Source organism: Salmo salar, chromosome ssa13 (assembly GCF_905237065.1).
Source record: "Salmo salar chromosome ssa13, Ssal_v3.1, whole genome shotgun sequence".
NCBI classification, from domain to species: domain Eukaryota; kingdom Metazoa; phylum Chordata; class Actinopteri; order Salmoniformes; family Salmonidae; genus Salmo; species Salmo salar.
Genome location: NC_059454.1, coordinates 65172038 through 65196938, shown reverse-complemented (window position 1 = coordinate 65196938; position 24901 = coordinate 65172038). Strand labels below are relative to the sequence as shown.

General features: G+C 44.1%; 1 protein-coding gene across 1 annotated transcript in view; it reads right to left on the bottom strand.

The window, feature by feature from the left end:
• LOC106567602 (alpha-tectorin) overlaps positions 1 to 24901 on the bottom strand; it is a 74930-nt gene that overhangs the window by 30997 nt on the left and 19032 nt on the right. Inside the window, exons 8-12 of the mRNA XM_045692769.1 lie at positions 20282 to 20299; positions 7389 to 7415; positions 2895 to 3054; positions 2430 to 2717; positions 1954 to 2091 (exon numbers count right to left, since the gene is read on the bottom strand). Coding sequence (XP_045548725.1) covers positions 1954 to 2091; positions 2430 to 2717; positions 2895 to 3054; positions 7389 to 7415; positions 20282 to 20299 — 631 coding nt within the window. The remainder of the gene's footprint in view (positions 1 to 1953; positions 2092 to 2429; positions 2718 to 2894; positions 3055 to 7388; positions 7416 to 20281; positions 20300 to 24901) is intronic.

Below are 24901 nucleotides of genomic sequence, written 5' to 3'. Positions count from 1 at the left end.
TTTTATGGATATAAACAAGGGCTTTATCGAACAAAAGGACCATTTGTAATGTAACTGGGACCTTTTGGAGTGCCAACAGAAGAAGATCTTCAAAGGTAAGACATATATTATATTGCTATTTCTGACTTTCGTGTCGCAACTCCCTGGTTGAAAATGATTTGTTATGCATTTGTGTGCTGGGCGCTGTCCTCACATAATTGCATGGTTTGCTTTCGCCGTAAAGCCTTTTTGAAAGCTGACACATTTGCTGGATTAACAAGAAGTTAAGCTTTATTTTGATGTATAAAACATATATTTTCAAGAATGTTAAATATTTGAATTTAGTATTTTTGAATTTCGCGCTCTGCAATTTCACCGGATGTTGGCCAGGTGGGACGCTACCGAAAATTCCAGAAAATTATGTCATGCTTTAGAAGCTTCTGATAGGCTAATTGACATAAGTTGAGTCAATTGGAGGTGTAACTGTAGATGTACCTTAAGGCCTACCTTCAAACTCAGTGCCTCTTTGCTTGACATCATGGGAAAATCAAAAGAAATCAGCCAAGACCTCAGACAAAATATTGTAGACCTCCACAAGTCTGGTTAAAAAACGCCTGAAGGTACCACGTTCATATGTACAAACAATAGTACGCAAGTATTAAAACCATGGGACCACGCAGCCATCATACCGCTCAGGAAGGAGACCCGTTCTGTCTCCTAGAGATGAACGTACTTAGGTGCGAAAAGTGCAAATAAATCCCAGAACAACAGCAAAGGACCTTGTGAAGATGCTGGAAGACACAGGTACAAAAGTATCTATATCCACAGTAAAACGAGTCCTATATCGACATAACCTGAAAGGCCGCTCAGCAAGGAAGAAGCCACTGCTCCAAAACCGCCATAAAAAAAGCCAGACTACGGTTTGCAACTGCATATGGAGAAATGTCCTCTGCTCTGATGAAACAAAAATAGAACTGCTTGGCCATAATGACCATCGTTATGTTTGGAGGAAAAGGAGGATGCTTGCAAGCTGAAGAACACCATCCTAACCGTGAAGCACGGGGGTGGCAGCATCATGTTGTGGGGGTGCTTTGCTGCAGGAGGGACTGGTGCACTTCACAAAATAAATGGCATCATGAGGGAGGAAAATTATGTGGATATATTGAAGCAACATCTCAAGGCATCAGTCAGGAAGTTAAAGCTTGGTCGCAAATGGGTCTTCCAAATGGACAATGACCCCAAGCATACTTCCAAAGTTGTTGCAAAATGACTTAAGGACAACAAAGTCAAGGTATTGGAGTGGCCATCTCAAAGCCCTGACCTCAAATCTCATAGAAAATTTGTGGGCAGAACTGACAAAGCGTGTGTGAGCAAGGAGGCCTACAAACCTGACTCAGTTACACCAGCTCTGTCAGGAGGAACGGGCCAAAATTCACCCAACTTATTGTGGGAAGCTTGTGGAAGGCTACCCCGAAACATTTGACCCAAGTTAAACAATTTAAAGGCAGTGCTACCAAATACTAATTGAGTGTATGTAAACGTCTGACACACTGGGAATGTGATGAAAGAAATAAAAGCTGAAATAAATCATTCTCTCTACTATTATTCTGACATTTCACATTCTTAAAATAAAGTGGTGATCTTAACTGACCCAAGACAGGGAATTTTTACTAGGATTAAATGTCAGGAGTTTTGAAAAACTGAGTTTAAATGAATTTGGCTAAGGTGTATGTAAACTTCCGACTTCAACTGTATTACTTCACGAGCTTAAACTACATCACTTTTGTTTTGTGCCGACGGCCAGAACGGGGCACCTGGCTCACATGCGGGAGGCACTCCGGATCCAAATCAAATGCAATCAACGCTAATTTGGTTCACCCGGGTTAGCGGGCATGTCAGAGGCATTAATCGAATCCCCTCATTGGTTTGATGTGTGCCAGGGGTGGTATATGTAGGTTATCTTGATCAGACTACCTGTGCTGTGCTACCACCCAAACCAGTCAAAGGGTCTCCTCCACTGGCTGTGCCTGTGCTCCAGTTGATCTCTCCATAGTTGAACATGGAAAAGCATGACAGACCGTCCGATATCAACACAACCTGAAATGTGTTCACCTATAGAGAGGTGAGAATGTGCAGGCATATGGTAAGTTCAATAGTGAGACAAAACAAAAATTCACCACCTGGCAGAATTTACCTTTTAATTAACCTAAACAAACAACCCCTATTAGACTAAACAAATACTTACCAAGAAGTTCCAAGAGATTTTAATTTGAGACGACTACATATGAAAGTTACTCTCAGTTCTGCATAAGTATCATACAGAGACACATGATTAAAAACATTTATTGTAGGATAATGGTACCATCAGAGGCCATCGTCCGCATGCATGCAGGTGTTTTGTGTGTGGAGCATATAGCAATCCCTGTGATTCATGATTGTGGTTATTTTACCGGGGTGGTCTGACTGCCTCCGTAGAAGGTGACCTGGTGCCAGGTTGTGATGAAGATCCAGGTGGCTGTGAAGGTGGGCATGTTCTTAAAGTACTTGCGGATGTCTTGTGTGGCCCGCTCCAGTAACTCTGGGTCTGTGCTCTCACGGTAGTACACGTCTCCGCGGATGCCGTTGTGCACGTCTGCCCATAGTGGGGCAATGAAGGATCTGCTGTCACCCAGGGGGAAGGCCTCGGGGGTGAACTGGCTCACCTGTACTTCGAAGGAGATCACACCGTTGTTGTTGACCTGCAGACATAGAGAGAGAAAGGGAGGCACGGTCCCAATTGTTTTGTTGATGAACAGATTGATGATCAAATTAACAATTAATGGTTAGATGGATGATATGGTGGATCAATATTTCTCTCTTATGAGTTGGGGATATTTACTGGTATTGAAGGAAAGAAGGGGTAAATGGGAGCTTACATAGATGGAGCGGTAGGGGTTATTGAAATAAATGAATGGCATGAGTATAATTATTTCAGTGGAACTCCCATCATCCATCTTGGGTGTCTCCAGATCTCGGCAGGTAGGCCCATAGGGGTACATGATCTCCTGAGAAAGAGCTGAATGAAGGGTAAGACAACTGTCGTAACAGATCTAGCAAAGAATGGGGAACAACTGTTCATAAACATATATAGAGACTACTCAAGTAATCTGATACATTTTGGTGATTTCAATCAAGATAAGAATAAAGTCATGCTTGTTTAACCAGAAAAAAAGGGAAAATAAGTATATCTTCTAAACATACACAACTTTCACTCTTTCGTAACGGTCTATAACACAATGATCCTTGAGCAATTTGCTCTGACCTTATATCTCTAGATAAGATACAGAATCAGAATCGGAGCCATGTCACTCACCTTCTCTCCGAGAAAAGAAGCTGAAGAGGTGGAAGAGAATGACTGGAGTACCTGGTCTGATCATTCTAGATTAGACAGAGAAGGGACTAGTAAGGCCACTGAGGACAATGAGAGTGAGAATAATTAATTGAGGACAAGGCATTTAATGAGAGGGATTCAGGAAGGTGTTGTTCATTTAGTTTTCTGATTGTTCCAAAGCCATAGACCCACAAAACCTCATGAACCACATCACCAGCAACTTGAACCATATATCTTCTAAGAGGCTGATACCAAAGACGTGTAAGAGTTACTCACAGAGACAACTTCTCATTAAAAAAAGCGCTTAACAAGGGCACAGGGGAATGAGAGACAACTGGCCAGCCAGTCGACAATGACATGTAACTTCTTTAAGATCAGTCTCCCAGGTCTCCCGTGGGGGTACCCCCCCGCCCCTTCTCTCCGCCATGGTGGCCCATTAGAGGAGCCTTGAAAAGGCCCCATTATGGGTTCAGGAACAATGTGTCAGGATCACATTTACTTTGTGGTCCCGTGTGAGTGGACCAAGCCAGGAACCCTGCGGCCCAACCCAAGCCGCTCCTACTTCTCCTTGTCTGAGGAAGGAAGCTAGGCCTGGGACCTCATTACCACATCTGTTTAGGAGCCATGCCTTGTTGGCTAAAGAAAGGGCAGCGTAAACAGTGGAGCACTAATGGCTTTAATTGAGCTGGCTTGAATTGCCAGGGTCCTTACTTTGGCCCTCGCTTGTCGCGTTGGTGCCTGGCTTGGCAGGCTTTCTACTGCCAAATTATACTGAAATAAATATAAAATGCAACATGCAACAATTTCAAAGATTTTACTGAGTTACATTCTCTGTCAAAACCTATTAATACAACAGTAGCTAAGATGGGGAGAAGTCTGTCCATAATAAAGCACTTCTCTGCCTTCTTAACAACACTTTACACAAGGCAGGTCCTTCAGGCCCTAGTTTTGTTACACCTGGGCTACTGTTCAGGAAATTACAAGTTGCTCAGAACAGGGCACCACGGCTGGCCCTTAAATGTACACGTACAGCTAACATTAATGATATGCATCTCAATTAAAAAGTGTTGACAAACTGAATGTACTGAGCTGTCTGTTTTAACTACTAACACACAGCTCGGACACCCATGCATGCCCCACAAGACATGCCACCAGAGGACATTTTGTATTGTAAATATGTAGTGGTGTAATAATGATATATGATGTACTGTTTTATCTTTGGTTTTATATGTAAGTGACGTAATGTGTTTGGACCCCAGGAAGAGTAGCTGCTGCCAAGGCCTAATAAATATAAATGGGTGATATGTCTGGTGAGTATACAGGCCATGGAAGAACTGGGGCATTTTCAGCTTCCAGAAACTGTACAGATCCTTCGGACTTGGGACTTTGCATTATTATGCTGAAACATGAGCTGATAGCGGCAGATGAATGGGCCTCAGAATCTCATCACGATATCTCTGTGCATTCAAAATGCTATCGATAAAATGCAATTGTGTTCGTTGACCATAGCTTATGCCTGCCTGTACCATAACCCCACCACCATCATGGGGCACTCTGTTCACAACGTTGACATCAGCAAACCGTTCGCCCACACCACGTCATACACGTGGTCTGCAGTTGTGAGGCCTGTTGAACGTACTGCCAAAATCTCTAAAATGTTTGCGCTTTTCTGATAACAAATTTCTGTGTTCTATTCATGTGCTGTATTAAAAACCAATTTCTGTGTTCATGCAAGTGACTGATTTAACGAATCCTCACGTATCAGTATCTGCAATTTGGCAGTATGCCCAGACCTTGTTTTGAGTACGAACTAAAGATATCTCAGTTTCAAGGTCTCAGCTTAGAGAGAAGAAGTCTCGTGAGGTATTGGTCTGTCACATGTTACAAACCAGTATTGGTTGGTCACATGAATGAAACAAAATGGTAATGATTAATTAATTACGCTAAATCATGCAAATATAACTTGTCTGTGTATAGCCATATATAAGTCAACTCCTGGGACTGCCCAGGAAGAGCTCCTAATTGACATGTGTACTATGGTGCATTGAGTTGGTTGGAACGTCTCCAGCGCGCTGACAACTAAAGGATGATTAATTTAAGATTGACTTCAAGTGTCCCAGTGTAAGAATTTCCACAACAAATGACATTGGAGGCAGCTTATGGTAGAGAAATGAACATTCAATTCTCTGGCATCATCTCTGATGGACATTCCTGCAGTCAGCATGCCAATTGAACACTTCCTCAAAACTTGAGACATCTGTGGCATTGTGATGTGTGACAAAACTACACATTATAGATTGGCCCTTTATTGTCCCCAGCTCAAGGTGCACCTGTGTAATGATCATGCTGTTTAATCAGCTGCTTGACATGGATGAATTATCTTGACAAAGGAGAAACGCTAACGAATATGGATGTCAACAAATGTGTGCACAAAATGTGAGAGAAATAAGCTTTTTATGCGTCTGGAATATTTCGGGGATCTTTTATTTCAGCACATGAAACATGGGAGCAACACTTTACATGTTGCATTTATACATTCTATACTGAACAAATGTACTGCCAAGTCGATCCAAGGGACAACACCTGATCTAATTCAAAGCAGCGTTTGATTGAATGGTAGTAGAATGTTAAATTAATGGTTGTCATAAATTGAATGTAAAAATAAAGTTTACATTTGCGTCCTGTCCAGAGCTCTAAAATAAATAAATGTATAGCACTGGTGCTCCCAACATATAAAAGTTAGGAGCACAACAAAATATACGCACACCAGAATAATTTTAAATGTTTATTGACTGAAATGTAGCATAAATCAAATAAAGTTTTTGGTTAGCAGATGTTATAGCGAGTGTAGCGAAATGCTTGTGCTTCTAGTTCTGACAGTGCAGCAATATCTAACATGTAATCTAACAATTCCACAACAAATACCTTATACACACAAATCTAAGTAAAGGAATGGACTAAGAATATATACATACAAATATATGGATGAGCAATGACAGAGGCATAGGCAAGATACAAGATAGGTAAACATTATTAAAGTGCCATTATTAAAGTGACTAGTGATCCATTTATTAAAGTGGTTGCGCGCGGTGCAGTTGCCGTATCAGGTGGTGATACAGCCCGTCAAGATGCTTTCAGCTCTGCATCTGTAAAATTTGTGAGGAATTTAGGTGACAAGCCAAATTTCATTAGCATCCTGAGGTTGAAGAGGCGCTGTTGCGCCTTCTTCAACACACTGTCTGTGTGGGTGGACCATTTCAGTTTGTCTATGATGCATAAGCCCAGGAACTTAAAACTTTCCACCTTCTCCACTGCTGTCCCTTCGATGTGGATGGGGGGTGCTCCCGCTGCTGTTTCCTGAAGTCCACGATCATCTCCTTTGTTTTGTTGACGTTGAGCGAGAGGTTGATTTCCTGACACCACACCTCGAGTGCCCTCACATCCTCCCTGTAGGCTGTCTCGTTGTTTTGGTAATCAAGCCTAGTACTGTTGTGTCACGACTCCCGCCGAAGTCGGCCCCTCTCCTTGTTCGGGCGGCGTTCGGCGGTCGACGTCACCGGCTTACTAGTTGCCACCGATCGATGTTTCACTGTTCGTTTGGTTTTGTCTTTATTGTGTACACCTGTTTTTCATTTTGCTAATCATGTTCATTATTTAACCTCTGCATTTCCTGTTTGTCTTGTCGTGATTGTTTGTCTGTTTTGTGTAGTTGGAGGTGTTTCTCCAAACTATGTATTTTTTTATGAGAAGATTTATTGATATTTTTAGTAAACACGTTTGTTTACCTTTATCCCTGTGTCCTGCGCCTGACTCCTCCACTTCTCTAAGAAAACCATTACATGTTGTGTCATCTGCAAACTTGATGATTGAGTTGGAGGCGTGCATGGCCACGCAGTCATGAGTGAACAGGGAGTACAGGAGGGGGCTGAACACGCACTCTTGTGGGGCCCCAGTGTTGAGGACCAGTGAAGGGGAGTTGTTGTTTCCTACCTTCACCACCTGGGGGTGGCCGGTCAGGAAGTCCAGGACCCAATTGCACAGGGCTGTTGAAACCCAGGGCCTCAAGCTTAATGATGAGCTTGGAGAGTACTATGGTGTTGAATGCTGAGCTATAGTCAATGAACAGCATTCTTACATAGGTATTCTTCTTGTCCAGATGGGATAGGAGAGTGTGCAGTGTTATGGTGATTGCATCGTCTGTGGACCTATTGGGGTGGTAAGCAAATTGAAGTGAGTCTAGGGTGACAGGTAAGATGGAGGTGATATGATCCTTGACTAGCCTCTCGAAGAACTTCATGATGAAAGAAGTGAGTGCTCTGGGGCGATAGTCATTTATTTCAGTTACCTTTGCCTTCTTGGGTACAGGAACAATGGTGGCCATCTTGAAGCATGTGGGGACAGCAGACTGGGATAGGGTGAGATTGAATATGTCCACAAACACACCAGCCAGTTGGTCTGCGTATGCTCTGAGGACACGGCTAGGGATGCTGTCTGGGCCGGCGGCCTTGCGAGGGTTAACACGTTTAAATGTCTTACTCATGTCGGACATGGAGATGGTAGCGGGCCACGTCAGTGGTACTCAATTATTCTCAAAGCGTGCGAAAAATGTGTTAAGTTTGTTTGGAAGTGTCGTGACGTTGTATTAGTTAATGTGACGACTGTTGCTCATCGAATGATTAACGGTTTATAATTGCGTGATTAAATGAATTAAGCAATGAATCAAGCAATTATTAACTCATCAACCTGGGGCACCATGGGAACAGTATTTTGATTGAGTTTCTATTTCCCAAATTAACTCAAAGGATATCAGAATATCGATTTTACAACAGTCGCTAAATTAATCAACCTCTTGTCTCATGTCTGAACGTCGCATAATCCGGGAATCTGCACGGACCGGGTCCCACCAATGAGTTTACCACACCAATCTTAGTTGATTATTTATTTACTAGCAAGCTAAAATGATGATAAAAATACACATACACAAAACACAGTATAGCTATTGATTAGGACTTAGTATAACGGGCCAACACACTATGGCACGTGTTACCCAAGATGGGGATTTAGAAGAGAGAGAAACCAAGAAAGTACACGAGAGAAATATACATTTGGGTTCATTTGTCAGCCATGCTTATTTAAACCTAGCCTTGCCCCGAACTGCCGCTCTTATGGGTCAGAATATAATGATGTAATTACGTGTTGCAGGTCTCAGGTGGGAAGCTCCGCGTGGGTCGTTTAGGCTTCTCAATGACGCACTTCTCCGGCGCAACTCTCTGGTTGTCCTCACGATGTCAGTGTCCTTCTTGGCTTAGTGGTCTGATCTCTCGTGGTCTTCTGAGGACAGACAGCTCTGTAGCTCAGAGCTCACAGCTTCAGACTCGAACGGTGTAGGTACCACGATTCAATGGAGAGTGGAGGCTGGGTGGTTCGGCTTGAATTCACCCGCTTAGACACAGCTACTCGTCCGTAGCTCGTGTAGAAAAAGATTTCTTTGCCTTCAACCTTGTTTCGTTTTGGGGTTCGTTGACTTCGTTAGACCTTCGCTGCAGCTTGGGGTCAATTAGTCTGATATGTTAATTCTTCACTCTCCTGTCTTATACCCTCGGGTCAGACGTGGGCGTAACCGCCTTTAGGGCAATTCTCTGGGCGGACCAAGTTAAGGGGCAAGGCCTAGATTTGACTAAAATCCTATTTTAGACACTACCTTCACATCTCATCTTTACCAAAACATTCTCTTTGATTTGGATATTTTCCACACAACGTACAATGTATAAACATCAGGCATATACTGGGAAAACGCTTAAAGGTACAATGTTTTCATAATAACGTAATCTCTTAACCTTTAATAACAATACAAAAGTTACATACATTTTCATATTCCACCTCTCGTCATGACCACCATTGTGGCTGACGGAAACCATTGTTCCAAAGTCCCTTTATTGCATGTTTAATGTTCTGAGGCCAGTTCTCCATAGTGAGAGGACAAAGGAATTTCTCAGTGGCCTAAGGTTTATTATGGGCGTGAGGTGTCATAAAACCCCCCACATCTTCAGACCCCTAGATCTCTCCTCCTCTGTTGGGGTTTGGGAGATAATCTGTAGGGTGGTGGTCTCCTGTACCCTGACCTGATCAGGTCAGTCATGACAGAAGGAAGACGTCGGTGTCGGTGTCCGTGACGTGGCTGGTTTTCTTTTTGTATTCCGTGATTGTCTGTAGACCCTGCCACATACGTCTTGTGTCTGAGCCGATGGATTGCGACTCCACTTTGTCTCTATACTGACATTTTGCTTGTTTGTTTGCCTCGGAGGGAATAACTACACTTTGTTTTTGGCCATAATCTCAAATCAGCTTTCCATGGTTAAATGCGGTGGTTCGCACTTTCAGTTTCACGCGAATGCTACCATCTATCCACGGTTTCTGGTTAGGGTAGGTTTTAATCGTCACAATGGGTACTACAGCGAGGGAAAAAAGTATTTGATCCCCTGCTGATTTTGTACGTTTGCCCACTGACAAAGAAATGATCAGTCTATAATGTTAATGGTAGGTTTATTTGAACAGTGAGAGACAGAATAACAACAACAAAAATCCAGAAAAACGCATGTCAGAAATGTTATAAAATTATTTGCATTTTAATGAGGGAAATAAGTATTTGACCCCTCTGCAAAACATGACTTAGTACTTGGTGACAAAACCCTTGATGGCAATCACAGAGGTCAAACGTTTCTTGTAGTTGGCCACCAGGTTTGCAAACATCTCAGGAGGGATTTTGTCCCACTCCTCTTTGCAGATCTTCTCCAAGTCATTAAGGTTTCGAGGCTGACGTTTGGCAACTCGAACCTTCAGCTCCCTCCACAGACTTTCTATGGGATTAAGGTCTGGAGACTGGCTAAGCCACTCCAGGACCTTAATGTGCTTCTTCTTGAGCCACTCCTTTGTTGCCTTGGCCGTGTGTTTTGGGTCATTGTCATGCTGGAATACCCATCCACGACCTATTTTCAATGCCCTGGCTGAGGGAAGCAGGTTCTCACCCAAGATTTCACGGTACATGGCCCCGTCCATCGTCCCTTTGATGCGGTGAAGTTGTCCTGTCCCCTTAGCAGAAAAACACCCCAAAGCAAAATGTTTCCACCTCCATGTTTGACGGTGGGGAGGGTGTTCTTGAGGTCATAGGCAGGATACGTGGTTTCCAGTTTGCATAGTCCACACAATATCACATAATGACAAAGTGAAAACATTTTTTAAATGTTTTTGCATATTTATTGGCAATGCACTACAGATGTATATAATTTAAGTATTCACACCCCTGAGTCAATACTTTGTAGTAGCTCCTTTGGCGGCGATTACAGCTTTGAGTTGTCTTGGATGTGTCTGTATCAGCTCTGCACATCTAGATTTTGGGATTTTCTCCCATTTTTCCTTGCAGATTTTCTCAAACTCGGTTAAGTTAGATGTGGAGCGGCGGTGAACAGCAATCTTCAAGTCTTTCCACAGATTTTCAATGAGATTCCAGTCTGGGCTTTGGCTTCTTGTTCTGAAACCATTCCAGCATTGCTTTGGCTGTATGCTTAGGGTCATTGTGCTGTTGGAACATAAATATTCATCCCAGTTTAAAGTGGTTTACACGCTGAAGCAGGTTCTCATCAAGGATTTGCCTGTATTTGTCTCCATTCATTGTTCCCTGTATCCTTAGTCTCCCAGTCCCTGCTGCTGAAAAGCATCCCCATAGCATGATGCTGCCACCACCATGCTTCACGGTAGGGATGGCGTTAGATGTGTGATGAGCTGTGCCTGGTTTGTGTACCACAAGAGACTGGTGTATGACTGGTGGTGTTTCTATACTGCATGCGCAGTAGCAGAGTTTGCAAAACAAAAGATAATCCGATTGATACATATCATCATGGTATCACATGGCCTTATCTTCATATTACAGAGCATGTAAAAGACAGAGGGACAACCTTTACTAATTTGCTATCTAGCATGCTCCGAACACCTGTGTGTAATGGAAGAAGGCTGCCAGAAACGTGTTGTCACTGAAAAATACTGTCGGCTGCAACTGTGATGAAGCCGGTTAAAACAGTGTACAGTAAGTGTGTATTTTGCATTTGTGAAATTATTTTGATGTGATATGAAAGTAGAGGGCTTTATGTTTCTAGAACCGTAACGCAATTGCGAATCGATTCACGTTTAGATGGAGTATTTGGCTGTTTTGTTTGCCAGAGCCAGTCTACATATGAAAATAGCATGTAAGGTCCTTGGACTGGAGTAACGTTAGGCTCCATAAAGCACATCTTGGGCTAAGGCATTCACATGCATTATGTCGTCAAAAAGTTGCAAGAAATACAAATCACCGATGCATTCTTCAATATTCTTTAAATGTAGGCTTCGGATTGAACAAATCTGCACACCCATGTTAATTTATGCAAATATAAAAATGGTTATAGTTCCAAAAGTATAGATAGAATCAAATATCCTTTGACAAGCAATCTAAGTTGGGCTGGTCTGAACATCTCCATGTTGGGTTGGTGTTGATAGCTTAAACGGTGTAGAAGGAGGTAGGTGTAGAATTTTGAATTGTTTTACCATTTCAATCTATGGGCTTTTCTTTGTAATTGAAATGCATTGGGAGCTCATTTAAATATTGCTATTGTTTAAAAAGTATAAATGCTATCAAAAATATTTCCTCAAGCAATCCGAGTTGGGGTAGTCTATTTTCAAAAATTGGTTTTGTGTTTATAGCTTAAATCGTTTAAGCGTGATGCATGTAAACACCTTTGATCTGAGTGCTTTGATCTGTACGGGGGTGGTGTGTGTATCTGTGAGACTTGGGGGAAATGGCTATTGCAATTTGGGGTACAAAAGACCTATTGTGACTTTGATCAGTTTTGTGGATTGGTTAGGAGGGGTGGTGGGCCATGGTATAAGCAGTTTGATGGGTGGGTTGTGGTCTGTTCAGAAACCCTTAAACCTTTTTTAAGTTTAAAATGTTGTTTTAGTATAAGCCGGAGATGTGAATTTAAAATGATGCCAATCATTGTTATTTTACTTGTAAACAGAGAAATACACCAAACACGGTTATATTTAAAATGACAAGAAATGTGTTTCACAGGAGAGACTAGGGTTGTCATGCTCTGACCTAAGAGAGCTGTTTTTCTCTGTTTAGTTAGGTCAGGGTGTGATATGGGTGGGCATTCTATGTTTTTTGTTTCTATGTTTTAGTTCTAGTTTTTCTATTTCTATGTTGTTATTTTTGGGTTGATCTCCAATTGGAGGCAGCTAGTCCTCGTTAACTCTGTTTGGAGATCATATTTAAGTTGGGGTTTTTCTTCCCGGGTTTTGTGGGTGATTATCTTTTGAGTAGTGTTTATTTCTCTCTGCGTCACGGTTTGTTGTTTTCGTTATTCAAGTTATTTGTGTATTGCAACGTTTCACGGAATAATAAATATGTGGAACTACAACCATGCTGCATTTTGGTCCGATCCTTTAGACAGCCGTGACAGAATCACCCACCATCAAAGGACCAAGCAGCGTGCCCAGGAGCAAAAGAAATGGACCTGGGAGGAAATTCTGGATGGAAAAGGACCCTGGAGGCAGACTGGGGAGTATCGCCGTCCGAGGGAGGAGATTGAGGCAGCTAAAGCAGAGCGGCGTCATTATGAGGCACTGTACCAACAATGAGGCAAGTGCGAGAGACAGCCCCCCAATTTTTGATCCATGGCATGAAGCCTGTAGTGATGATCCATGGCCCGGAGCCTGTTGGGATGTTCCATGGCACGAAGCTTCCAGAGTTAATCCATGGCCAGGAGCCTGTAAAGATAATCCATGGCAAGAAGCCTGTAGGGATTATCCATGGTCCGGAGCCTGTAGGGATTATCCATGGTCCGGAGCCTGTAGGGATAATCCATGGCAAGAAGCCTGTAGGAATGATCCATGGCCCGGAGCCTGTAGAGATGATCCATGGTACGAAGCCTCCAGTGATGATCCATGGCGCGGAACCTGTAGAGATGATCCATGGCATGGAGCCTGCAGCAACGTTCCCTAGTCCGGAACATATAATGACGCTTCCCAGTCCGGAGCCTCCGGTGACGCTCCTCAGTCCGGAGCCTCCGGCGACGCTCCGCAGTCCGGAGCCTCCGGCGACGCTCCGCAGCCCGGAGCCTCCGGCGGCGGTCCGCAGCCCGGAGTCTTCGGCGGCGGCCTTTAGCCTGGAGTCTTCAGCGGCGGTTGGCGGTCCAAAGCTTCCGGCGATGATCCACGGTCTGGTTCCTCCGGACACACAGAAGCGGGGGGATCAGCGGGCGGTGGGGGTGCTACGCCCCGAACCAGAGCCGCCGCCAAGTACAGATGCCCACCCGGACCCTCCCCTATAGGTTCAGGTTTGCGGCCGGGAGTCCACACCTTTGGGGGGGGTACTGTCACGCTATGACCTAAGAGAGCTGTTTTTCTCTGTTTAGTTAGGTCAGGGTGTGATATGGGTGGGAATTCTATGTTTTTTGTTTCTATATTTTAGTTCTAGTTTTTCTATTTCTATGTTGTTGTTTTTTGGGTTGATCTCCAAATGGAGACTGGTCCTCGTTACCTCTGATTGGAGATCATATTTAAGTTGGGGTTTTTCTTCCTGGGTTTTGTGGGTGATTATCTTTTGAGTTGTGTTTATTTCTCTCTGTGTCACGGTTTGTTGTTTTCGTTATTCAAGTTACTTGTGTATCGCAACGTTTCACGGAATAATAAATATGTGGAACTACAACCATGCTGCACTTTGGTCCTGAAATACTACATTTCTTGTGATGGTTGGATTGTATAAAATACATTCATAATAATATATTTATTTCTACTTTCTGTCTGTGTCGCTCTCTCTCTGTGTGTGTGTGTGTGTGATTATGTGTGTGTGTGTGGACATGTTTAACTATACCTGTGACTTATACCTGTGACCTGACATTTTGTTAGTCCCCACAAGGTCAAATGCTATTTTTAGGGGGTTTAGGTTTAAAGTATAATTAGTGTTAGAATTAGGTTTAGCGTTAGGAGTTAGTGTAACATTATCCTCAACGTGATCTCTGAGGAATGTGATGTAAATTAATTATCTCTTCCAAATCTACACGGTCATCTCTTTAATGCGTGTACAGTATTCAGCCTGATGGTAAATTGTGTTCAGGTGTGCCAAGGTTAGTGGACCCTGGTGAAAGAGGATCATTGTTCAGTCATCGCCCTGTCATCATGCCTTGTCAACACAGAGATTACCACAACCCCTATTTTCACTCCTTCAGTTCCCTCACACGTTGTCTGACAGGAATTTACTCCATAATGTTTCAACAGAACAGTTGAGATAAAGCCTGGGGACTGCACTGAGGGTTGTAACATAGTGGTGTAAACACAACCCCTCTGGGGTCACAATCCAGTGCCCTAAACTTCTGACTGTATCAGGAGGAGTCTACTCTAGCAACAACAAATAGAACAGAAAACAATTGTAGAAAATCATCCAATTCATGCCAATTACATTTAGCAGAACATTCAAATAATGCAGCATTATTGCCATGCATCTTCAAGACATAAATAGATTAGGGACTGTTGGCTAATGCTCATGAGATACGAAATGACAGACTGAGTAACTTCTAAATCACAACATCTTCATTAGCACATACATGTTGTCAAGTCAAAAACTATAGTGCCAGATGCTCAGCAGTAGGCATTGTTATAACATGCAACATCAAATCCTAATACAGTATTAACTAATGACACAGAGATGACATTATTCTAAGACCAAATGCCAAGGATGGCACTGTCATCTTCCCTGTGTGACATCACCATACACATGTTCATAAGGCAGTAAAGCACTTTACTCTCATGTCCTGATTTCCTAAGAGCTGAACTGGGTGAGGCTATAAACTGTCATGAAACCTTAAATACAACAAGGCTACCAGTAACAGGGATAATCCACCATGTTAGGAATTTCTGTATTATCTAAAAAAAAAACAATGAAATTCCAAGGATAAACGAGTTTGAACACACCTGTACGGGAGTCAGATTCAGATGCAGCTCACCTGTCCATCAATCGGTGATGCATGTGTTGGAGGGAAAGGGAGAGAGAGAGAGAGCTAGAGGACGAGGTAGATAGATGGACCACTCACCTGCCTTCAGAACACGGACACTTAACCCCTCACCACTCACACCAGGCTTCCTCCAGTACACAGATGTGTTCCATCCAACTGGGAACCATCCACAGAGTTAAAAGAAGTGAAGAGAGGACTGGAGAAAGACGGAGGGGTGGCGGTTGTTATGGTGATAATGGGAGGGGAGGGGGGGGGGTGGACGTCCAAACAGAGGGGTGCTTCTCGTTCACCTCCAGCAGGATTACCGGTACTGTTAAAACAGGAGTCCCAGAAAACAGCCAAAATCCTTGCCTAGGGCATGCAATGGATATCAAAAGGAGCAGGGAGAAAGAGATTCCTTGTATGAGAGGAGCGGCAAAAATGTAAGCCCCTGCCAAAGCTCTGGAAGGAACTTTACTAAAAGAGGCAGGTGCAAATTTTACCAGGGATAGTGTTCAACTTAATCTGAGATCAGTGTTTGGGGAAAGTAGTAGGTGGGGAGGTGAGGGGGACTTTGAGTGGGCAGAGACGTAGAGGGAAAGTGAGGGAAAGAGCAAATGAGATATCCTGGAAATGAGGGCAGAAAGACTACACAAGCAAAGGCAAATTATTGAAACCAAACATTATTTCCCTCCAATCATGGAAGGCAAAACAGTTACAACAAAGAGGATTTCGGACATAGATGCCAGCCCCTTGGATTGGGCCCTGATTCCCCCCCTCAGCCCTGTCCGTGTCTCTGTATGGCTAAAGCTTTCCACCTGAGCAGCTCAGACCCAGCCAATTTTAATTTTTTATTTTACCTTTATTTAACCAGGTAGGCCAGTTGAGAACAAGTTCTCATTTACAACTGCGACCTGGCCAAGATAAAGCAAAGCAGTGCGACACAAACAACAACACAGAGTTACACATGGGATAAACAAACATACAGTCAATAACACAATAGAAAAAAATGTATACAGTGTGTGCAAATGTAGTAAGATTAGGGAGGCAAGGCAATACATAGGCCATAGTGGCGAAATAATTACAATTTAGCATTAACACTGGAGTGATAGATGTGCAGATGATGATGTGCAAATAGAGATACTGGGGTGCAAAACAGCAAAAAAAATAACAATATGGGGATGAGGTAGTTGAATGGGCAATTTACAGATGGGCTGTGTACAGGTGCAGTGATCGGTAAGCTGCTCTGACAGCTGATGCTGATAGTTAGTGAGGGAGATATGTCTCCAGCTTCAGTGACTTTTGCAATTCGTTCCAGTCATTGGCAGCAGAGAACTGGAAGGAAAGCCGGCCAATGTAGGTGTTGGCTTTGGGGATGACCAGTGAAATATACCTGCTGGAGTGCGTGCTATGGGTGGGTGTTGCTATGGTGACCAATGAGCTGAGATAAGGTGGGACTTTACCTAGCAAAGACTTACAGATGACCTGGAGCCAGTGGGTTTGGCGACGGATATGTAGCGAGGGCCAGCCAACGAGAGCATACAGGTCACAGTGGTGGGTAGTATATGGGGCTTTAGTAACAAAACGGATGGCACTGTGATAGACTACATCCAATTTGCTGAGTAGAGTGTTGGAGGTTATTTTGTAAATGACATCGCCGAAGTCAAGGATCGGTAGGATAGTCAGTTTTACGAGGGTATGTTAGGCAGCATGAGTGAAGGATGCTTTGTTGCGAAATAGGAAGCCAATTCTAGATTTAATTTTAGAATGGGGATGCTTAATGTGAGTCTGGAAGGAGAGTCTACAGTCTAACCAGACACCTAGGTATTTGTAGTTGTCCACATATTCTATGTCAGAACCGTCCAGAGTAGTGATGCTAGTCGGGCGGGCAGGTGTGGGCAGCGATCGGTTGAAGAGCATGCATTTAGTTTTACTGGCATTTAAGAGCGGTTGGAGGCCACGGAAGGAGTGTTGTATGGCATTGAAGCTCGTTTGAAGGTTTGTTAACACAGTGTCCAAAGAAGGGCCAGATGTATACAGAATGGTGTCGTCTGCGTAGAGGTAGATCAGAGAATCACCAGCAGCAAGAGCGACATCATTGATATACACAGAGAAAAGACTCAGCCCGAGAATTGAACCCTGTGGCACCCCCATAGAGACTGCCAGAGGTCCGGACAACAGGCCCTCTGATTTGAACTCTATCTGAGAAGTAGTTGGTGAACCAGGCGAGGCAGTCATTTGAGAAACCAATGTTATTGAGTCTGCCGATAACAATGCAGTGATTGACTGAGTCAAAAGCCTTGGCCAGGTCAATGAAGACGGCTGCACAGTACTGTCTTTTATCGATGGCGGTTATGATATCATTTAGGACATTGAGCGTGGCTGAAGTGCACCTATGACCAGCTCGGAAACCAGATTGCATAGCGGAGAAGGTACGGTGGGATTCGAAATGGTCGGTGATCTGTTTGTTAACTTGGCGTTCGAAGACTTTGGAAAAGTCAGGGCAGGATGGATATAGGTCTGTAACAGTTTGGGTCTAGAGTGGTACCCCCTTTGAAGAGGGGGATGACCGCGGCAGCTTTCCAATCTTTAGGGATCTCAGACGATATGAAAGAGAGGTTGAACAGGCTAGTAATAGGGGTGCAACAATTTTGGCTGAACATTTTTGAAAGAGAGGTTCCAGATTGTCTAGCCCAGCTGATTTGTCGGGGTCCAGATTTTGCCGCTCTTTCAGAACATCAGCTAAGCGGGGATGGGGGGACGGGGACGGGGGGAGGACGGGGGGGCTTGGGCAAGTTGCTGCGGGGGTGCAGAGCTGTTGGCCGGGGTAGGGGTAGGGGTAGCCAGGTGGAAAGCATGGCCAGCCATAGAAAAATGCTTATTGAAATTCTCGATTGTCGTAGATTTATCAGTGGTGACAGTGTTTCCTAGCCTCAGTGCAGTGGGCAGCTGGGAGGAGGTGCTCTTATTCTTCATTCTCCATTTACAGTGTCCCAAAACTTTTTGGAATTAGTGCTACAGGATGCAAATTTCTGTTTGAAAAAGCTGGCCTTTGCTTTCCAAACTGACTGTGTATATTGGTTCCTGACTTCCCTGAAAAGTTGCATATCGCGGGGGCTAATCGATGCTAATGCAGTACACCACAGGATGTTTTTGTGCTGGTCAAGCAAGGGCAGTCAAGAGTGAACCAGGGGCTGTATCTGTTCTTAGTTCTACATTTTTGAATGGGGCATGCTTATTTAAGATGGTGAGGAAAGCACTTTTAAAGAACAACCAGCCATCTTCTACTGACAGGATGAGGTTATTTATTTATCTTTATCTTTAATTATCTTTATCGTTTAAGTATTTTAGGGAGCGTTTGACAGTGATGAGGGGTGGTCGTTTGACCGCGGACCATTACGGACGCAGGCAATGAGGCGGTGATCGCTGAGATCCTGGTTGAAGACAGTAGAGGTGTATTTGGAGGGCAAGTTGGTCAGGATGATATCTATGAGGGTGCCCATGTTTACGGATTTAGGGTTGTACCTGGTGGGTTCCATGATAATTTGTGTGAGATTGTAGGACGGCCGGGGTGTTAAGCATATCCCAGTTTAGGTCACCTAACAGTACGAGCTCTGAAGATAGATGGGGGGCAATCAATTCACATATGTTGTCCAGGGCACAGCTGGGGGCAGAAGGCGGTCTATAACAAGCGGCAACAGTGAGAGACTTATTTCTGGAAAGGTGGATTTTTAAAAGTAGAAGCTCGAACTGTTTGGGCACAGACCTGGATAGTAAGACAGAACTCTGCAGGCTAACTCTGCCCCCTTTGGCAGTTCTATCTTGACAGAAAATGTTGTCGTTTGGGGTGGAAATTTCAGAATTTTTGGTGGCCTTCCTAAGGCTAGGACATCAGTGAATGCGGAGAGTGCTAAAGCAGTGAATTCAACAAACTTAGGGAGGAGGCTTCTGATGTTCACATGCATGAAACCAAGGCTTTTACGGTTACAGAAGTCAACAAATGAGAACGCATAGGGAATAGGTGTAGTACTGGGGGCTACAGCGCCTGCCAAAGCAGCCATGTCTCGCTTTGGGGTATTTTATGGACAAAAAGAGAGAGAAAAACCACACACAGGCTAAAACCCTGCTTTTTCAAGACCTTGGGTAGTTCTACTTACAGAATTAACATGAGTCACTTTGGACACACTGTGTTCTTCTCTTTAATTAGGAATGGCCTCATTTACATGGGAACACAGCGTACCTCATTTCCATAGATCCTGAAGAGATTAGGCATGAAAGAAATGGCAGGTGGATCTGTTCTGATAGGGTCTGGGAAGGAGAGGTGACTCAGTCGGGTCTTTGTTGCAAGGGGGACAGTGGAGGTAACTGGAGCGAGGGGGAGCATGTCGTGTCAAAGGCTGCAGGACTGAGGGCTGACCTGGGGCTCCCATTGACCAGTGTAGGGGCTCTTTGTGGTGGATTATTTTACTCCTCCCATGCATTGTTGTGTAAATGCATATACTCTTTACCAACCTGTGAAAAGAGAGCGACACACCAAAGGGGACTACAAAAAACCATGATCCCAGTGGGCCGGCCGGTACCGGGATCCTCCTGTGCTAACGGCCGGTGTTTTGGGAAATGTCGAGGATGGGGAGAAGTAGGAGGAATTAAGATGGGGACAATAGGCCTGATTTTCTCACTTAAACTCCCAATCTCGCATGGTGTAACGGATGTCGTCGTAATGAGACCAAGGTGCAGCGGAGGATGTGTGTTCATCTTTGAGATTTAATTGAAAAAGAGAACACTACAAAAAATAAACAAACAACGACAGCAAAACAGTCCTGTTAGGAAAAACTCTCAACAGAAAACAATCACCCACAAAAACCCAAAGGAAAACCAGGCTACTTATGTGTGACTCCCAATCAGCAACAATGAACTACAGCTGTGCCTGATTGGGAGCCACACACGGCCCAAAACAAAGAAATACAAAAACATAGAAAAATGAACATAGAACATTGAACCTTTATTTAACTAAGCAAGTCAGTTAAGAGGCAAAAGGCCTCTTGCGGGGACGGGGGCCTGGGATAAAAAATAAAAATAAATAAATACAATACAAATAAAGGACAAAACACACATCACAACAAGAGAGACAACACAACACTTCCATAAAGAGAGACCTAAGACAACAACATAGCAAGGCTGCAACACATGACAACACAGCATGGTTAGTGAGAGGATGAAGGTATTTCACTCCCTCTCCCTCCATTTAGCTCACTGGGAATGGGGACAGCGTTGTGTAATCAGTTGTTACATACTGAGCTCAGCTGAGGTGACATTGCATATTTGCCCCATGTAAGGTAGCACACATCTATGCCTCAATGAAGAACAGATATTTCCAGGAACAGTCTTGCTGACAAGGAGGTTTAGTTCTAAATGGTCTGATTGTAGTTCCAATTGTTAAAAGTTGAGAAAATAAAATAGCAATGATTGAAACGGACTGATCAGTTACATAAATAAGTTGTAAAAGCATTACATCAACAGTTTCTGTGGGACCACCCAGTGACAGGTGAGGGTATTTTGTGGGAATAAAGTCTGCCGCATTGAACATTAAAAGTTCTGGAGAACCCATCAAGCTTGACCTTCCAAAAAAAGGTCCTAAACTGGATTCCCGGGTGAGCTCAGTGCGACAGTCATTCAATCCCCAGAGTGGGCCACTCTATATCAACCCTCTAACCTCCGCCCAATGCCCAGCAGTTAGCCTTGCCTTGCCCTCCTCTCCTCTTCTTTCCTCCACAATGTAGAACCTCCTTGTGGTAACCCAAACCTCACATTCCCAAACGACTCCTACTCCTGGGCACACAATGGGCTCTGTTCAGCTCTTACTGCCCTTGCTTCTGCTCCATAATGCAATGGGGGAGATCAGGATACAGCCTCCCCGGGCCAGGTGTTGGGTACGGGACAAGGGCGCGAAGAGGTACCGTAACATCTCGACCCCCACCACCTCCCAACTTCGGTGTGACCCTGCATTAGGGGGACAGCCCTGTTGTCACAGCCTGGTAACCCAAAGCCAGCCCAGTCTTCCCTCCATAGAGGAAGTTGAACCTGTGGCCCTGGTGCTCCAGTCAGAGAAGGCCCACGCCGAGGGGACCTCAGCCCCATCTGTTGCGTAGTGACAGAGCCTCTGCTGGGACTGGAGGTTGGGATTGGGAGCCGGCGGGCTGGGTGCTATAAGCAAACACCCAGAATTGGCTGAGTGTGACATCAGCCAAATGTGTCTTGTGTGGTTCACACCCTGTCTGGAAGATGAGGAGTGAGGGGAGGTGGAGCTTTCGGCACCTCCAGGCTTGGTGACACCAATTAAGCCTGATTATCTTGTAGCCAAGTTGTTGCAGTGATCTGGGCGGTTGTGATTATGGACTGTCTCGGCTCCAGTTGGAAGATTTGTGCTCCATGGTGGTGACTTCAGTACGTACATTACCGTTCTAAAGTTTGGGGTCACTTAGAAATGTCCTTGTTTTTGAAAGAAAAGCAATTTTTTTGTCTATTAAAATAACATCAAATTGATCAGAAATACAGTGTAGATGTTGAAAATGACTATTGTAGCTGGAAACTGCTGTTTTTTAAAATGGAATATCTACATAGGCGTACAGAGGCCCATTATCAGCAACCATCACTCCTGTTTTCCTTTTGGCACGTTGTGTTAGCTAATCAAAGTTAATAATTTTAAAAGGATAATTGATCATTAGAAAACACTTTTGCAATTATGTTAGCACAGCTGAAAACTGTTGTTCTGAATAGCTGGAGCATCAGCATCCGGCGACAGTTCCCCGTCCAGAGCTTCCGGCGACAGAGACGGCCTCCAGTCCGGAGCCGCCAGAGACGGCCTCCAGTTCGGAGCCGCCAGAGTGGGTGCCCAGTCCGGAGCTGCCAGAGTCGGTGCCCAGTCCTGGGTCGGCGGTAAGGGTCCCCGCCACCTAAGTGGGCCGTGCCAGAGGTGGAGCGGGGTCTGCGTCCCTCACCGGAGTCGCCACCACGGAGAAAAGCCCACCCAGACCCTCCCCTATAGGTTCAGGTTTTGCGGCCGGAGTCCGCACCTTTGTTGTGGGAAGTTGACTTTGTTTATGGCCCATTGCCTTTAGCTTCACGGTTTGTTGGGTAGTGTTTATTGTTTTGTTCGGCGTCTTTTCTAATAAAAAGAATATGTACGCTCACCACGCTGCACCTTGGTCCTCTCCTTTCAACCGACGTGACAATCAGCATTTGTGGGTTCGATTACAGGCTCAAAATGGCCAGAAACAAAGACTGTTCTTCTGAAACTCGTCAATCTATTCTTGTTCTGAGAAATGAAGGCTATTCCATGCGAGAAATTGCCAAGAAACTGAAGATCTAGTACAACGCTGTGTACTACTCCCTTCACAGAACAGCGCAAACTGGCTCTAACCAGAATAGAAAGAGAAGTGGGAGGCCCTGGTCCACAACTGAGCAAGAGGACAATTACATCTGAGTGTCTAGTTAGAGACACAGACGCCTCACAAGTCCTCAACTGGCAGCTTCATTAAATAATACCCGCAAAACAACAGTCTCAACGTCAACAGTGAAGAGGCGACTCCGGGATGCTGGCCTTCTAGGCAGAGATGCAAAGAAAAAGCCATATCTCAGACTGGCCAATAAAAGAAAAGATTAAGATGTGCAAAAGAACACAGACACTGGACAGAGGAACTCTGCCTAGAAGGCCAGCATCCCGGAGTCGCCTCTTCACCGTTGACGTTGAGACTGGTGTTTTGCGGGTACTATTTAATAAAGATGCCAGAATCCTTCCAGATCCTTGACATCATTCGTCTGTGCTTATGGACTGCCCTCTTCATTTCAAACCACAGGTTTTCAAGTCCGGAGACCAACATGGCCATTGCGTGGCCATAGAGCTTTATTTTCATACTAGTAATTACCAGTTGGAGGGGCGTTCAAGTGGATTTTTACACCTTCCCACTTGGTTATGAACAAAGCACGTATATTAAAAAGTAAACAAAAAAAGTAACGCTTTATTCCTCTTTAGTCTGATATTTACTTGGAAATAATATGAGGCAATCCTAATTATACTGTTTAACATTTTTACCCTGGTTTCTTTGGCATTCACTGATACAAACACCACTACTTACCACCTGGTGGAAGTAACCAACTATGTTGAATTCTTTGAAGTACTGTGTGTGTGTGTACAGTGAGTAGCAGAAAATACCCATTGTTATCCCGTAGGTAAATATAATCTGAAATGGGGCTGTAAAATAAAGCATTACCAACATAAAGTAACCATTTCATTATCACCACAATAAAGCAAAATTAAATGTTTTAAATAGATTTATCCGATAAATGCATTTACATATAGCAAGATTATTTTACAGGGTCTTAGACAGACATGTATTACAGTGCTATGCATAAAGTCAGATTTAACAACAGTCAGCAGGTAAACATATGTCCATAAATTCTCTATGTGTACAGTAAGTTTGATTTTAAGCAAAGATAAAAGGGAAAACATTTCTTGAAACTGGAGGCATTGAAGTTTTCAGAAAAAAATCTGAATCACTTTGATAATTATCAATCTGATCATCTTCCCCCAAAAATATAACATAAAAACAGTATATACTCTATGTACTATAGCATACGCTCTTATCGTAGGTCCCTCAAGTTTAAGTTACAAGTCCATGCAATCCTCCATAGTAAATGACGGCTCACTATTAAAAAAATCCAACCACGATCCCAGCCCACATACACTACATTGCATACTTTACCATTACCAACCATGCGAACACAACATGAACAGATCAAGAAACACCTGTGATGTGCCTAAAATAATTCCCAAAAGGTCAAGATCCAGCTACTTTTCTAAACAAAGCCTAGCGCTGACAGACTGAGGGCCACGTTCATTTAGCTTTTGCACCGGTATAATACGTAAAGTAAAAAGATCAAAGAGGATTTCAGATTAAAAAGGGAAATATAATTGGTAGGGTGATTGGTAAATAAACCCAGTTTCATCGTCACCTTGGTTTACTGATTTCTTCCATGTATAAGAAGAGTAGCTAACCTCTGACGCAAAAGCAGAGTGAAATTGACTTTGGACTGGACAGCATTTCTCACATCTTTCCACCAATTGGAGGTCTCTGAATCTGAAGACACCTATTAGACAACATGAACCAATGGGAGAGCACAAATTCTGGGGCCACATTGGACACTGGTTCCAGTAAGAGGTGTTGGGTGTGTGAGACGGATGTGAGGTGTGGATGACGGGGAGAGAGGAAGATGGAGAGAGCAAGAGGTGAGGAAGGCCACAGCCCGTTGGGTGAACCCATTGTAATCCAAGTGACTGTGACACAGCAGCCGGTATGTGGTTACTCAGTGAGGCTGGCCTGGGGTTCCCCGCCTCTCCCTCCAACACCCACTCCCCCTCGGCAGGGGAGAGAGCTGGTCCCTTCTTGTGGAATCAGACAGCAGGAAGACCTACAGCAACCTGAGCGCACCTCCCCTTCTCCAGATCCCCCTCTCTCTCCACCTTTAACAG